We start from the raw sequence: 17,518 nt of genomic DNA, 5'->3' as shown, positions 1-17,518 counted from the left end.
TGTATTCTAGTATAGTGGAGTGTTGTGTATTCTAGTAGAGTGCAGGGTTGTGTATTCTAGTAGAGTGGAGGGTTGTGTATTCTAGTAGAGTGCAGGGTTGTGTATTCTAGTAGAGTGCAGGGTTGTGTATTCTAGTATAGTGGAGTGTTGTGTATTCTAGTAGAGTGGAGGGTTGTGTATTCTAGTAGAGTGGAGGGTTGTGTATTCTAGTAGAGTGGAGGGTTGTGTATTCTAGTAGAGTGGAGAGTTGTGTATTCTAGTAGAGTGGAGCGTTGTGTATTCTAGTAGAGTGGAGGATTGTGTATACTAGTATAGTGGAGGGTTGTGTATTCTAGTAGAGTGGAGGGTTGTGTATACTAGTATAGTGGAGGGTTGTGTATACTAGTATAGTGAAGGGTTGTGTATTCTAGTAGAGTGGAGGGTTGTGTATTCTAGTGTAGTGGAGGGTTGTGTATACTAGTATAGTGGAGGGTTGTGTATACTAGTATAGTGGAGGGTTGTGTATTCTAGTAGAGTGGAGGGTTGTGTATTCTAGTAGAGTGGAGGGTTGTGCATTCTAGTGTAGTGGAGGGTTGTGTATACTAGTATAGTGGAGGGTTGTGTATACTAGTATAGTGGAGAGTTGTGTATTCTAGTATAGTGGAGGGTTGTGTATTCTAGTAGAGTGGAGGGTTGTGTATTCTAGTGTAGTGGAGGGTTGTGTATACTAGTATAGTGGAGGGTTGTGTATACTAGTATAGTGGAGGGTTGTGTATTCTAGTAGAGTGGAGGGTTGTGTATACTAGTATAGTGGAGGGTTGTGTATACTAGTATAGTGGAGTGTTGTGTATGACCCACTAACGCTGCTGCCATGGAGGTAGTGAAAGCAAAAGCTCTAGTGTTTCCTCCCTGGACGCTACCAGAACAAACAGGCAAAAATCCGTTCAGACCATCTTATTAACATCTTATCAACATCTTTTCCACGTATGGCAACAGATGACTATAAGAAAAACATCAAAGGTGAGAGAGATTACCCTCAAGATTATGTGGATGTTTGCTTAATTAACGAATTCCTTTGTATTTGTATCTGTAAAACCACATAACTGTATTCATGTGTGACTACAGTGTGTTTTTATTTTTGTCTGAGCCCTTCTGACCCATCGTCCTTCATTATTCACCTCACTAACCCCCCACAACATAAAGTTGTAGTTCAAACTTAGAGGTTAATCTGTTTATTTATTTAAAATCTATTTATTTAAACTTCAAATAGTTTTATACTATGTCATAATGTTATATCAGCAATCAATCAATCAATCAAATTTTATTTATATAGCGCTTTTTACAACAGTTGTTGTCACAAAGCAGCTTTACAAGTGCCAAGTCCTAGCCCCCAGTGAGCAAGCCAAGGGCGACAGTGGCAAGGAAAAACTCCCTAGTTTTTTTGCATGAGAAAGAAACCTTGAGAGGAACCAAGACTCAGGGAGGGAACCCATCCTCCTCTGGCCGACATCGGTCACCATGACAACAACAACAATTTAGACAGAAAGAAGAGAAAGAAAAGGAAAAGATGTAATAATGTCCATCATGGTGTAGGCTTGTCCGGTCAGGCAGTAGGTGGCTGGCACTGGATGAATCGCTTGTGCTTCCTCATCTCATTGTTCCTCGAGCAGGCGGGCAGCCATGTGGAGAAAATAAAACAGGGAAAATTAGCTCTGTATGAGGACATATACAGGACAGATGAAATTAAACACATTTCTGGAGTGTGGCAGCAACTCCGGCATTAAGTTAAACTATTACAGTCTAGCTAAAAAGGCAGAACCAGAAGGTAACATAGGCTTGGGGGCATTCTGAGACAATGGCATCCATCCACTGCACTGTCAACAAACCTGAGTGACCACGAGCAGTGACAGGACGACAGCACCAGCGCCCCAGTCTACCATAAAACCCTTCATCTATGAACCCCTGGATCTGTACCTTTATCTAAGGGGGGATGTTAATTATCAAACGCTAAACCAAATAGGTGGGTTTTCAACCTAGACTTAAAGATTGTGACTGTGTCAGAGTCCCGTACGCATTTTGGGAGGTTGTTCCAAAGCTGGGGGGCCTTATAAGAAAAGGCTCTTCCCCCTGCTGTTACCTTATTAATTTGTGGAACTAATAAAAGACCAGCACCCTGTGATCTTAGTGGATGTGGGGGTTCATAGTAGGAAATAAGTTCCTGGAGGTATTCAGGAGCAAGCCCGTGCAGTGCTTTATATGTTAATAATAGAATTTTTAAATCAATACGGAATTTAACTGGGAGCCGATGCAGAGCTGATAGGACTGGTGTAATATGTTGAAATTTTCTAGTTCTGGTCAGAACTCTGGCTGTGGCATTTTGAACTATTTGAAGTTTATTTAGATTCCTATTTGAACATCCTGACAGTAGTGAGTTACAGTAGTCTAATCTGGAGCTAACAAAGGTGTGCACCAATTTTTCTGCATCATCCTGTGATAATGCATTTTCTTAATTTGGCAATGTTGCGGAGATGTAGAAAAGCTATCCTAGTAGTATTATCTATGTATTTATCAAATGATAGGTGGTGTTTCTGCCTGGTACAGAGAGGAAGTTAAGCGGTTAGTGGGTTGGTGCAGTGCCAACAACTTGATCCTGAACGTGGATAAAACAAAAGAGATCATCATCTACTTGATGAAGAACCAGCCCAGCCATGCTCCACTTTACATCAACTCCAACACTGTGGAAGTGGTCAGCAGCGTGAAGTTCCTGGGGTTGAACATCACACACAACCTCACCTGGTCTGTAAACACCGCGTCTCTGGTTAAGAGAGCACAGCAGCGTCTGCACTTCCTACGCAGGCTGAGGAGGGTCCACCTGCCCCCACCAGCCTTATCACATTCTACAGAAGCACCATAGAGATCATTCTGACCAGCTGCACCTCTGTGTGGTGTGGAGGCTGCAGTGCCTCTGACTGGAAGAATGTGAGGAGAGTGGTGAGGACAGTGGAGAAGATCATCGGGTCTTCTCTTCCACCCATCCAGGACCTCGCACCAGTGAGCTGCATATCACGAGCACTCAACATCATCAGTGACCCCTCACATCCTCACTGAAGACTGTTCTCACTGCTGGCTTCTGGAAGAAGATTCAGGAGTATTCGGTGCAGGTCCACCAGATTCTGTAACAGCTTTTTCCCTCAAGCCATTAGACTGTTGAACACGACACCTTGGACGAGGTCAGGAAATTGATGAGCTACAGTACATGTCATCTGTACACTACTGCCAAACTGATCAGACTATCTGATTCCACAATGTCACTTTATTGATATTTATTCATGCTGCTATTTTATTTTCTTTGTAGATATGTATATACATATAGATGTACATTATATATCTATACCACATATCCATATTTAAATATCTCTGCTGCTACACTTCTACATTTCTATATTTATACACACTTATTACGCATTTGTGTAATCCTGTGATGCCAACTGTCACATTCTTGAAATCTTAAATCTGGGTTATTGAAAAATCTATTGATCTATTTTTATATCGAAATTCTGTGTTACTATCAATAACTTTTCTCTGTATACTCCGTGCGAGCCTAAATGCGACAAAATTTTGTTATGCGTACACCTGTGTATAATGAATGACAATAAAGCTTGTCTAAGTATAACCTGCTAATAAAAACTGAGTTTGTGTTTGATGTTCCTGACTACAAACCGGTTCTTCCTATTTCACAGAATAAATAAATGGCAGATGCTATTTGCACCCGGGTATATGCAGCAGTACGTGTTATTTGCACCCGGGTGTACATAGCAGTGTGTGCTATTTGCACCCAGGTATATGCAGCAGTGTGTGCTATTTGCACCCGTGTATATGCAGCAGTGTGTGCTATTTGCACCCGGGTATACGTAGCGGTGTGTACTATTTGCACCCGACATTTTGATTTATCAGAGATTAGTACTATTCTTTTGTGTTTTGTGACAAAACACATTTTACTTACAAATTATTTTACAAGAGGTGAAGATACTTTTGTTTGGGGTTATGAGGTGGACCTCAGTTTGTTCTTATTGAATTTTGTTTTTCACTTGTGAGTCTCTTCTTTGTTTTTCTTTACCATGCTTAGAATTTAAATAGCAATTTAATTATCCTAAGTTGCTTGCCGCTAATGGCAGTAATCACATGCTAAATACCACATTATAATATACACTGCCAGTGATAAATGTTAACACAAAATGTAATACAAGTTAATGTCTGTCTGTAGCACCTTCATATGTACACCACATTGTATGATGTATACAAATATTCTTCCTGCCAGTACATTATCAGCCCCTTTAATTTTATTTAATTTCACAGAATGCAGAAGACAGATTTGACATTTTTATTCATTTTTTCTGGATGGTTTGTACATTTAAAGAAGTAAATTGGGGTTTTTATTATTTACATCATGTTTAAATAAATTTTAATTTTGTGCATTGGATGGTAGCCCTCTTCACTCCATAATCTCAGTGCTCTCTGGAATTCCTCATAACTGTCGAAGGAGTCTCCTTAACAAATGTTCTTTAGGGCGTACTCACACTAGGCACGGTTTGCTCGTCCGTGCTGGGGCCCGGTTATCCCCCCTCCCCACTCCCCCTCTGGCCTGTACTCACACTGGCTTCATCAACCCGGCCCGAGCACGCTTACGTCATCACAACGCCGCTTTATTTGGAAAAAAAGCGCGATCGCACAACACTATGGAGTTCACGATTCTCTTTTTATTGTGTTTTTGGAGTCGTTTTGGGAGTGCAGAAACACGGTGCAAGCACAGATTTATCGATAATTTAACACAACGATTGTCTGCTAATCGCTTTGCCGCTATGACTGTTTAACGTGAGCATCGAATCACTGACGTCATGTTTGAGTTCCAGCGAAATGAACCAATCACACGAGGCACCAAGCGGGCCCGGGCACGGATAGCGCTCACACTAGAAGCGAACCGTGCCCGAGTCCACATGAATCGTGCCCTGGCCCACCTCTTCAAGCGGGCCCGAGCACGGTTAACTGATCCGGGCCCGGGCACGGTTGGAGCGCTCACACTAGCCAAACGAACCGTGCTTCGGCAGGCAACCGTGCCCGGGCCCGGATCACAGAGCCTAGTGTGAGTACGCCCTTAGTTAGAAGCCTTGCAGCAGCATTCTGAACAACCTGGAGACACTCTAGGGAGTTATTACTAATACCTGTATATAAAGAATTACAATAATCCAACCGAGAGGAGATGAAAGCATGGATAGCAATTTCAAGCTCAGAACGTGACACAATGGGACTTAGTTTAGCCAAGTTAACTGATAAAAACAAGAGTGAACCAGAGATTTGATGTGAGTATCTAAGGAGAGTGCCGAATCAAAAGTTACAACTTAAAGATCATGTACATGTTATTCAACCTGAACTTTTCCCTAATTATTTACTTTAATTATTTTTCTTACTTTTTTCCTGCTGTCCTCGAAATTGATAAAGGCTTCATTCGTCAGGTAAGAAGCCATGTGATGGTGGGGGAGGGGGGAGGTGTGAGTGATCGTGTGTGTGTGTGTGTGTGTGTGTGTGTGTGTGTGTGTGTGTGTAGTAACGGTGATGGTGGGGGAGGGGAGGTGTGAGTGATCTTGAGTGTGTGTAGTAATGGTGAAGGTGGGGGAGGGGGGAGGTGTGAGTGATCTTGTGTGTGTGTAGTAATGGTGATGGTGGGGGAGGGGAGGTGTGAGTGATCTTGTGTGTGTGTAGTAATGGTGAAGGTGGGGGAGGGGGGAGGTGTGAGTGATCTTGTGTGTGTAGTAATGGTGATGTTGGGGGGGGGGGGGGGGCGTAATCGGTCAGCGCCACTGACCGATTACGTCAGACAATATTTTCACGGACCAGAACTTTAATCTGATGTTTACACACACATTACCACATAGCTGTGTGATTTATTACAGGTTTAATACACCCGCATTACCACAAAGCTGTGTGATTTATTACAGGTTTAATATCACTCATTGTAAATCTGATCAGTCAGTACTTTGACTGTGTTCCTCAGTTGACTGTATTCTGACTGTGTGTTACCAAACACAGTATCAGTTTACAGCAGCTACAGTCAGCAGGGTCTCCACTCTTAATAATATCAGCTCTCAATAATCCACACTGGTCCTTCATATATAACACACAGTATGACATCATGGACCCTTCACTCTGTTTAATTCACTTCCACAGAAAGACAGAAGATGGACAGAAGAGGAGAGAATGAAAATGGAGGAATCTGCTCTGCAGACTGGTGAGGAGGAAAATAAGAACTTTAGTACCATGGGATTTTATTCATTTGGGTTATGATCACTAGCTTATAGTGTGGTTATAACTACTGTAGTTTATATTGTGGTTATAACCACTAGTTTATAGTGTGGTTGTAACCACTGTAGTTTATGGTGTGGATATAACCACTGTCACAAAGCAGCTTTACAATCGTATGGGTCCAGATCCATAATGAGCAAGCCAAAGGCGACAGTGGCAAGGAAAAACTCCCTATGATGGTGGGGAATAAGAAGAAACCTCGGGAGGACCAAGACTCAAAAGGGAACCCATCCTCCATTGGGCGGCCCGTTAGCAGAAGTCTGTGGTGTGCAGGGTGGTTCTACAGTTCTACCGTACAAGTTAAGGTTCTTGTTGCCTGGCCAAGTAGTCACAGTCCTTTTGGTGCAGGTGGGCGGCCTCAGGTAGGAGCATCAGCACGTCCTCTTGCAGAAATGGCACATCCAACCCCGGCATCGGTACATCCACCAGCAAGCCAGACCATCTCCCAGGTGCTTGTAGGTGCTTGCATGCAATCGTCTTGAGTAGAAGCATGCAAAAAGATAGACAAAATGGACTGAGTGGACATTTAAACCACCATTGATTTAAATGTACATAGCTCATGTGCCAGTGAACAGCATGTGGCTCCGGCAGGCTAATCTATAGCAGCATAACTAAAGGGAAGGGTTCAGAGGTGATCACAGTCATGGCTCACTGAGACATTGCTTTCCAGTCAAGTCATTGTTACAACTAGAGTGATGCCATGACACAGCTGGATGACAGCATCAACATCTCAAATTACCAGAAATCTCAACGTATGGGGGCCCCCGAGCCCCACACCTTACAAGGGGAATATTAACTGAAGGCTTGATTAAATAGGTGAGTCTTAAGTCTAGATTGAAAGATTGGAACTGTGATAGTTATAAGGTTCAGTCATGGGTTTATGAGGGTTTGTGCTATTATACATCAGTATTAAATACTTTAATATAAGGTGCAAAAAGGATCGATGGATATAACATCTGAAATTTCAGCACAAATGAACATGTACTCACACACAGTCATGGTCTGGTGGTAGGGAATCTGTCTTGTGATCGGAGGGTCGTGGGTTCGATTCCCAGACCTGAGGTTATGACTGAGGTGCCCTTCACCTAACCGCAACTGCTCCCCTAGGGCTGCCCACCGCTCTAGGCATGTGTGCACCACAGTCCCCTAGTAATCACTAGTGTGTGTGTGTGTGTTCTAACTGCACAGATGGGTAAAAAGCGGAGGACAAATTTTGATTGCGGTGAAAAAAAAAAATCACAATTGACAAAATAGGGCACATTTCATATTTTCACATTTCATATTAATATAGTCAAGAGTTATACTAACAACACTATTAAACAGCTTTTAGATTTAGTTTTTGTATTGACACCAGCGTTAAATCTACACTTGGTAATACAGTGTTAATTTAGAAGAAGTCCATGGAGTCTGATGTTCCTGGCGTTAGTCATCAGAGTTTTTTAAGGGAGTGAGAGTCAGAGAGCATCTCCACCACTGGAGGGAACAGTGCCGTGAGCTCAGAGCTTCACTCACAGTGGGATTAGGGTTCACACTGCAGTCTTGATCTGGGTAATCCAGACATAATCCCCAAGTGAGTGAGGGGTGGGAGGATCTTTACCTGGACACCAGTGTTTTACAGCCTTCACAGTGATGAGACCTGTTCAGTAGCAGGAGATGCAGATGTTTCTAAGATTCTTCACATGGTCATTCAGTCTCAACACTGTTCAGTTTATCCAGATGTTCTTCTCTTTTGTAATGACAAGGATCTTTTGCACAGGAATAAGTTATGATGTATTAAATCAGCAGGTTAGGATGTATTAAAACTTTATTATTACATTGTAGTTTATACAAAATGGCTTTTCACAAGCAGTTTTTGTTCTTAGTTATAAGTTAAATGCTGTTAATTGACTTGATATGTTGATTATTACAGCAAGACGTCACTTACTTATCTTTTAAAAATTAACATACAGATGAATTGATATTTTTCTACTATTTTTACAGTGTACATTTACTTTAGTGCCAAAATGTAAAATAATCCTAAAAAGTCTCCAATGTCCGTATTGTTATTTCAGAGTTTAAAGAGGACAGAATTCTTGGACCTGCTCTGAAGAACTTAAAGTCCTTAATGGAAGGATGGAAATCATGGAAAGATCAGCTAAAGGAAACTGAGACTGAACTGGAGCAAACAGACAAACAAACACCCAGTAAAGGAGAATTAGATGAAGAGGAAATGACACAAGAGGAGAGAGAGAGCATCAGTCAGATCAGAGTGGAAATGAGAGAGATGGAGGAAAGAATAGTGAGAGAAAGAGTGGAGAAGAGACAAAGAGAAGAGCAGGAGATGAGAGACACAGTGAGGGCTGTGGTGGAAGCTCTGAGGAGCTCAGCAGAGCCAGTGGAGAAACTGATGGAGAAGATAAAACAGCATGAACCACAAACACATGAACATGAGCAAAAGTTATCAGAGGAGAGAGATGATGAGAAGAGGAGAGAGAACTGGAGAGAGAAGATCAGCAGATGAAGGAGGCAGAACAGGAGCTGAAAAGGATGCAGGAGGAGAGGAGGAAGATGGTGAAGAACCTCAGACTGCAGATGAAGAGCAAAGAGAGGAGTGCAGCTACAGCAGTAGAGACAGACAGACAGCTGATCAGGAACCTGCATGCATATATTACCCAAACCCTTATGACCCAAAAACAGAAAGAGTTTGACAGTAGGATGGAGGAAAAACAGAGAGAGTTAGAGACACTGAGACTGAACCTGTCAGAGATGGAGAAAAACAAAGAAAAACAATTGGAGGAGAGAAATAAGACTGTAGAAGAGAAAAACAACCAACTCAAACAAAAAGACACTGAATTAGAGGGACATTTAAAGACAATAGAGAACCAAAATAAAATAATAAATGAGAGGGATGAACTGGTCAAGGAGAAAGAGAGACTACTGGAGAACACAGCAAAAGAGGTGGAAACCAGTAAAAACCAACTGGAGACACTGGGAAAGGAACTACACGAGAAGAACAGCGAACTCCAGGAGATGATGGTCCTACTGGAACAACAGAAAACTGAACTGACAGAAAAGATCAAACAGCTTGAAGAGAAAGACAAGCAGGTTGAGGAGAAAGACAGACTTCTAGAGGAGAAAAGCAAACAGCTACAGGAGAGGACAGACCCAGACCCACCAGTCCCAGTCAGAAGACGCAGCAATCAGGAGTACTATCCAAATAGTGAGTTATTTAGTATTTAAACAAAGAATGCTTTAAAAGAAGGTTTGTAATTGTAGTGGATATTTGTGATCTATTGCCTTGATCAAGATGCACTCTTAGTCTTAGTGAAATTGTAGCACTAACGGTCAGGGAGCATGTGTTTATTCAGCATAACCCGAATTAGACAACCAACTGGCCACACAAAGAGACATATGATACCGTTGCAGACCAGACCAGAAAACTTAACACAGAAGCAGTGGCGTGCTCAGACATTTTGGGGGGCAAGTGCTCGGGGGGGGGGGGGGGGGTGAAGGGCTCTTTTTTAGCGCACGTGGAGAACTTAATTATAAAAAAAATTACAAGCACGTGTTGAATGAAATTTGACATTTTATTTGTAACATTCTCTAAACATGAGTTTTCAATGGACGCAGCCAACTGATAAAATTCATATCCAATATTAACTATATAGAGTCATGTCCTTCAGTTAACTTCTGTTTACCCTCCACTGTCTGCAGGCCTTGTTGCATATATTTTGCAATTAGTAAATCAATATAGGCCTACAATTAAGACAGTAAAAAGACCATAAAGTAGGAGAAGGAGTTATAGGCTACTGAGTGTTGTCATTACATGAATGCAGATGGGCATTTTTCACAGGTAATGGGGAACTTCCCGTTTCTTCTTTCACAAACGATTGTGTTAATTTATGTTGCCTAACAAAACCTATACAACAGAAGATGTTCAGCTTAATACATAGATTTGCAAACTCTACCTTAATTATTTGTATTGGTTTGGTGCTGTATCAGACATTTTACTGCACAAGAAAATGATTTCACGTTGGGCTTAGAGGGCAAACGGTAGATTTTACTTGATGTGTGACCTGGCTGGTGGGGCACGGGAGAAGAAGTCTATCTGTGACCGTGCGTGCTGTGCTGAAGACGCTTCCTTCACCTCGCTGAACTGAACTGCTGCTGCAGCGCATCTGGTGTTAAAGGAAGAGAGAGGTCGGGTGTGTGTGAGGTCGTGGCTCATTTCAGGGCATTGTTTTTAATCGCTCAGGTTTTCCAAAGATCATTTCAACCGACCTCAGTAAAATGATTTAAAAAAACGAAGTTTCAAAAGGGCACTTTCGTTGATAAAGGGCAGAGTTGGTGGTGCTTTAGCACCACCTGATGTCTATGTGTTCACGCCACTGCACAGAAGTATTATGAACACAAAGTGTAATAATAAACTAGTAAAGTAATATATGAGATGTATCACTACCACATTACACATGCTAAGCTGTAGAAACAACTGAAGTATTACAGCTACTATACTACAGACCCTAACATAGTAGATATGAGGACAAATACAAGTTATTCTTTGAAAATAGTTACTTATAATCTATTACAGATTATTTTAATAATCCTCATCTGACTTCTCTGCATTCTGAATAACGTGTTCTTCATTCTGTCTGGTTCTGCTGTGTTATAGTGAGTGGAGAGACTCCAGACTCAGCAACTCCACCCAGGAGGAGAAACAGTATGGAAGAATCTCCAACAAGTACGGGATTAATAGAGATACATATAGTACCATAAGGATTTATTAACAGCTATTTACCAGATTGTAGTAAACTATTCTGTGTTAAATTATTTATTCTTATTCATTTCCAGTGGGTGGAAAATCCTCCAGTCCAGACTCTCCAGTGCTGGTTCCTGTACCAGAACTCAGGCTGGTGCTGCTGGGGAGGACTGGGTCTGGGAAGAGTGCAGCAGGAAACACCATCCTGGGCAGAGAGGAGAGGAGCCAGGCTGCTACATCTACACTCCCCCAGCAGAGTGAGACCGGACAGGGGGAGGTGGCTGGGAGGAAGGTGACTGTGGTGGACACTCCTGACTGGTTCTGCCCTGAACTCTCTCTGGAGGAGGTGAGACAGGACGTGGGACTCTGTGTCCGTCTGTCTGCCCCAGGACCCCACGCCTTCCTCCTAGTCATACCAGTGAAGCAGCCTGCAGGAGAGGAGAGAGGGATGCTGGAGAAAATGGAGGAGATGTTTGGAGAGAGATGTTGGAGGAACACCATGATCCTCTTCACTGTTAGTGAGGAAGAGCAAAATCCTGAACAGTTCATTCAGTCGGGAAGCCAAGAGGTCCAGACACTTGTGGAGAAATGTGGGAAGAGGTTTCACTGTCTCAACATTAAGGAGAGTGGGGATGGGTCTCAGATCTCAGAGCTGCTAGAGAAGATAGAGAAGATGGTGGAAGGAAACAGAGAGAGATTCTACAGCAGTGAGATTTACCTGGAGACAGAATCTCTGATCAGAGAGATGAGGATAAAAATTCTTAAGGAAAGTGAAGAAAATAAAGCAAATGATGAAAGAGAAATGAAAGAGAAACTGGAAAAGGAGGTGCAAGACTTTCTGAAAAAGATAGAGGGAGTGATACAAGGACATGAAGGAGATATCAGACAACTTAATGATCGAACAACTGAACTGGAGAGAAAGATGAAGGAAGAAAGGAATGAAGAAAAAAAGAGAACTGAAACAAGAGCTGGACCGAGAGGTAGAGCAAAGGACAGAAATAGAAGAAAAGGTGAAGAAACTGAAAGAGAAACGAGAGATGGAGAGGACAGAAATGGAGGAGAGACACAGACAGGAGATGGAGGAGATCATGGAGAGGTATGAAGGAGAGGCCAGGGTGGAGGCAGAGAGGAACCTCATGAAGATCATCATGCCTGAACTCCAACAGAGAATGTGGACTGTCATGACAAAGAACCAGAAAGATTTTGATTGTAAGATGGAAGAAAAGGAGAGAGAGTTGGAGACACTGAGACAGAGACTCTCAGAGCTCAGAGAGACTCACTCAGTGCTTGAGGAGGTTTATGAGAGAACTGTGACGAGAGAGGGAGTCAGAGAGGGAGACAGAGTGGGAGAACAGGGTCATCAGGACACTACAGGACTGTTTGTTAGATTAACCCAACTGCTGCTCTGGGGGACACTCAGTGATCCAGTCATAAACGCTCTGTCTGATCAATGAATGATCCTAAATACCTTTAAACCTCAGCAGCTCCATTTGATCTTGTAGTAGCAGAGATTATCATGTTAATACAGGACATCAGTGGATCAGTGAATGTTTTCCTCTGCTCTCTGCTCTCTTTTTCTTTGATTATACTGTAATTATACAGCGTACCAGTGTACTGATATGAGTTCTGAAATGAGAAGTATATCACTCCACTTGTAGTGGAAGGCAACAGTCCGTATACTGTGTTGTGTTCTTTTGCATTATGGCAGTCACACTGGATTCTGTCATGTCCACATCAGTGGGGTTTTAGTAGCAGTAAGATCAGGTAACTGACACATTCCTGTTTCCTCCACCACCTGGTTGTCTCTCATTAATGTCCAAACTCATCTGCAATTTGAACTCTTCCCTGGTGAAAGTTCAGCAGTGACACTGTGGTGAATTCAGGGCTCCTTGATGCTGTCCAGACATCACTGACCTCATCAGATCACTACTGAGCCCTCGTGAGCTGAATCAGGTGTTCAACCTCTGCTTTAGTAGCTGTTACCTGCTGGGTATGAGGTCCTCACCTGCACCTGTGTTCAAACCACACCAGGAAACAGTGGAAAACACAGAGGCTCAGAAACATGGGGCTACATACAATGACCAGCAAAGAACAAGGGAAGGAGTGGTGTATGGGAGAGGATGAGTGGAGTATGGGGGAGAATGGGTGGTGTATGGGGGAGGATCGGTGGAGTATGGGGGAGAATGGGTGGAGTATGGGTGGAGTATGGGTGGTGTATGGGAGAGGATGAGTGGAGTATGGGGGAGAATGGGTGGTGTATGGGGGAGGATCGGTGGAGTATGGGTGGAGTATGGGTGAGGTTGTGGGTCTGTTTCTCTTCCAAAGTCCCTGGGAACCCTATTGGGCTGCATGACATCATGAACTCTTTGGTAAACCAGGACATTTTAAATCAAGATCTGGTGGCCTCTGCCCAAAAGCTGTAGATGGGTCATCACTGGGTCTTTCAGCAAGATAATGACCCTAAACATGTGGCCAGATCTACACAAAAACAGTTCACCAGTCACATGATCAAACTCTTCGCACGGCCACCTCAGTCCCCAGACCTTAACCCAGTTGAAGACCTGTGGGGTGATCTGAAGAGGAGAGAACATAGGAGAGGAACCAGGAACCAGGATGATTTAGAGAGATTGTGCAGAGGAACGGTGGAAGATCTCTCTCTGTGAAATGTTATAGGAGAAGATTAAGTGCTGTCTTTTTGGCAAAAAGGGGTTGTATAAAGTATTAATATGAAGGGTGCCAATAATTGTGGCACATGTATTTATGTAGAATTATTTCTTAATGGGGATTTTTGTCCCTCTGAATAAATGCACTGAATTAAAGGTTGAATTTTTCTTTTATTGCATTGATGTCTTTTGCAAGGTGAGCAAGACACAGAGATGAAAGCAGCGTGCAGGACTGTTGTTGATTACACGGGTGTAACGTTTGTCAGAGGCAGGAGTGATGCAAACACAAGGATATGAATATTTATTAAAAAGGAACCAACAAACCACTAAACTACAACATAGGAGGCAGAAAGGGACTAAGCTACTCACAGAGGGGGTAATACAGTCAGACGAGAATACTAGACAACGAGATAAAGCCGACAAGCACGGGAACATTACAAACCAAGCGCGTGGTGAAAGGTAAAGGGGAGAAACATAAATGATAAGCAGGGAACCACGATAGAGCAGGTACGACGCGGGTACACAGGGCAGGGGAAACTAAATTCACAAAAACCAGGGAAGTAAACGAGACACAGGTGGAAACTCTGAGGACGGGCGTGGCATACAGAAGGGAAACCAAGGAAACGGGGAAGCTAGGTGGGACAAGGGAGGAGGGCGGAGCTGGACGTGACAACGGGTAGCACATTAGCACTATACAGAAAACAGTGAGCACTTAACACAACGCCACGTATCAACAACTGACAACGAACATACACAAGACACAATTAAATACACAGACGACAAGTGTAGCACGTTACAATGGGATGAGGGACAGGTGATACAGATAACACACACACGGAAGTAACCAGACAAACATACCCATGTACATCAACATGTGCAAACGGAGTCAGCAGCCATACTGTGACACACACTACACACTCTATACACCCTACACACTATATATGGGGACTGATATGTTTTGTTGTTTATATGGTTTTTGTCACATCTGGCTCCGCCCCTACCTGTCATTCTTGTTTTCTTTTTCCTTTAGTTCCGCCTTTGTTTTCATTGCCATGGTTTCTGTTCAGTTTGTTCACTCCACATTTATTGGCCCAGCTGTCCCTTGTTTTGGTGGTTTAATTGGTTTGTTTTAGTCCCTGTCCTGGTAGTATTGGTTTGTTTTAGTCCCTGTCCTGGTAGTATTGGTTTGTGGGTCAATGTTGGTTCTCCTTGTTGTGTACGCTGGGTGATTTTTAAGTGCATGTGCTCATGTGTTGTCTGAGCTCAGGTGTTGTCTGTTCAGGTGTTCATGGTTAGTTTTCTTGTGCTGCGTTTACTGTTCAGGTTCTCTATTTAATTATCCCTGTCTGATTCCCCCTGTTCCTAGTTCATGTGTGTTAGGTTAACTTCTCTGTTCATGTTTCCGTTTAATCCCCATTTGTGTTCATCCCTGTTCAGTGTAAAAGTTTGTGAATTTATCAACTCTGTTTATGTTCCCTTATTTAAGTGTCTTCTATGTTATACTAGTGTCTTCCTGGTCATGTCACTCATAGTTTGGTATATGTTTAGTTGGACTATTGTTTGATCTGTCTGTGTGTCCATCTCTGCTTTGTTTCCCTGCTTGTTTATGTCCCTTGTGTCTCTTTATAAATGTCCCCTGGTTCTTAATGTCCAGCTCTTCCCATGTGTAGTGCCATAGCGTATTAGTTCAGACAACCAAATATGCCTCGTAGATCACGTGACCTCTCTGTGTGTGTGCAGTAATCATCCAGGATCCTCACCCAGATAAACCCTGCCCACTATTAGATAAACCCTGCCCACTATTAGATAAACCCTGCCCGCTATTAGATAAACCCTGCCCCCTATTAGATAAACCCTGCCCCCTATTAGATAAACACTGCCCCTATTAGATAAACACTGCCCCTATTAGAAAATCCCTGCCCACTATTAGATAAACCCTGCCCCCTATTAGATAAACCCTGCCCACTATTAGATAAACCCTACCCCTGATGCACATGTGTCCTCCTTCTAAGTCAGAATCATTACAGTTTGGAAGAATGGTGATTAGGGTGAGTGTGGAAACATGTCATGTGTAATCTTCTTTTCTTTTTTCTGACACCTGAGTACACTGTCTCTTGCCACACCCAGGCCTGATTGCCACACCTGTTCTCAAATTAGATAGGACTTGCCAGACAAAGTGAAGTCCACCAAAAGATCCTTAAAAGCTACACATCATGCCAAGATCCAAAGAAATTCAGGAACAATTGATAAAGAAGGTAATTGAGATCTATCAGTCTGGAAAGGGTTATAAAGCCATTTCCAAAGCTTTCGGAATCCAGCAAACCACAGTGAGAGCCATTGTCTACAAATTGCGAAGACATGGATCAGTGATGAACCTTCCTAGGAGTGGCCGGCTGCCCAATATTACCGCAAGAGCGCAGCGACGACCCATCCAAGAGGTCATAAAAGACCTCACAACAACATCTAAAGAACTGCAGGCCTCACTTGCCTCAGTTAAGGTCAGAGTTCATGCCTCCACCATCAGAAAGAGACTGGACAAAAATGTCCTACATGGCAGAGTTCCTAGATGAAAACCACTGCTGAGCAAAGAGAACATTAAAGCTCGTCTGAATGTTTCCAGAACACATCTTGATGATCCCCAAGACTTTTGGGAAAACATTCTGTGGACCGATGAGACAAAAGTTGAACTCATTTGAAGGTATGTGTCCCAGTACATCTGGCGTAAAAGAAACACTGCATTCCAGAAGAAGAACATTATACCAACAGTAAAATATGGTGGTGGTAGTGTGATGATCTGGGGCTGTTTTGCTGCGTCAGGACCTGGAAGACTTGCTGTGATAAATGGAACTATGAATTCTGCTGTCTACCAAAAGATCTTGAAGGAGAATGTCCGGCCATCTGTTCGTGACCTCAAGCTGAAACGAACTTGGGTTCTGCAGCAAGACAATGATCCTAAAGACACCATCAAGTCCACCTCTGAATGTCTGAAGAAAACCAAAATGAAGACTTTGGAGTGGCCCAGAGCCGTATAGAGAGAGAGTCACGACAACGGAAGTTCAAAACGCTTGATGGTCACGTGATTCACGGAGGCTTCAGATAGTTCCAGGAAGTTCAATTTGAGCGCATAAACACAGACAGAACTGCGATTTGAGGATTATTGTGAACATATAATGACCAACTTTAGGCTAATTTTAGAGCACATTGCTGTTTAATGCTTTGATTGTTTTATAATTGTTATATATTACGTTCATTTATATATTTAGAGGGACAGGAAGGGGTGAGAAATTCAGATGAGATTAATTTTCTAACATTCATGGTAATTTCTGTAATCCCATGGTATTGGTGACCTAAGTAATCTAAATGACTAATGTACATTTTCTGACAGAAGGAAAATTTTCTTTGACTTCATTGTGCAGAAATATGCTTTAAAAGGGTACATTAAAACACATTACATTTACATCCAGACAGTATATGACATATTAAAATACATAGATAAATTATATATATATCTTGTCTTTTTAATACACACTTATTTACAGCAATTAATTCATTAAATAAATCTCTAATAATCTCAAATATGAATATCATGTCAAGCAGTTTTTCTGGGTCCTTTCCTCCGTGTTGTTTGTGTAGTGTCCACCATGGTTTGCTGTGTTGCATGGGGATGCTCCAATCGAGCAAAAATGTATGGTTTCCCCACTGATACTGAGAGGAGAAAAAAATGGTTGTCTCAACTAAGCAGGAGCAATCTTACCCTCACTAAAGATTACAACAGCAAATATAT

At 42.5% G+C, this 17,518-nt stretch overlaps 2 protein-coding genes across 2 annotated transcripts in view; both read left to right on the top strand.

The window, feature by feature from the left end:
• The window catches only part of LOC143518390 (uncharacterized), a 113,976-nt gene that overhangs the window by 70,755 nt on the left and 25,703 nt on the right, over positions 1-17,518 (top strand). The window lies entirely within an intron of this gene.
• LOC143518310 (uncharacterized) lies at positions 8,833-12,402 on the top strand. Its single transcript, XM_077010751.1, has 3 exons — positions 8,833-9,535; positions 10,985-11,053; positions 11,164-12,402. Exons 1-3 carry the CDS (start codon positions 8,833-8,835, stop codon positions 12,171-12,173), a joined length of 1,782 nt encoding a protein of 593 aa, XP_076866866.1. The 3' UTR covers positions 12,174-12,402.

Source organism: Brachyhypopomus gauderio, chromosome 7, assembly GCF_052324685.1.
Source record: "Brachyhypopomus gauderio isolate BG-103 chromosome 7, BGAUD_0.2, whole genome shotgun sequence".
In the NCBI taxonomy this organism is placed as follows: Eukaryota; Metazoa; Chordata; class Actinopteri; order Gymnotiformes; family Hypopomidae; genus Brachyhypopomus; species Brachyhypopomus gauderio.
The sequence above is the reverse complement of the archived record's forward strand: the minus strand, read 5'-3'. Positions and strand labels throughout refer to the sequence as shown.

Bases quoted from the DNA above. Each gene is read 5' to 3' on its own strand.
- LOC143518310 (XM_077010751.1), top strand. From the start codon at position 8,833: ATGAAGGAGGCAGAACAGGAGCTGAAAAGGATGCAGGAGGAGAGGAGG. The intron at 9,536-10,984 runs GTGAGTTATTTA...GCTGTGTTATAG, and splicing joins TCAGGAGTACTATCCAAATA to TGAGTGGAGAGACTCCAGAC. The intron at 11,054-11,163 runs GTACGGGATTAA...ATTCATTTCCAG, and splicing joins TATGGAAGAATCTCCAACAA to TGGGTGGAAAATCCTCCAGT.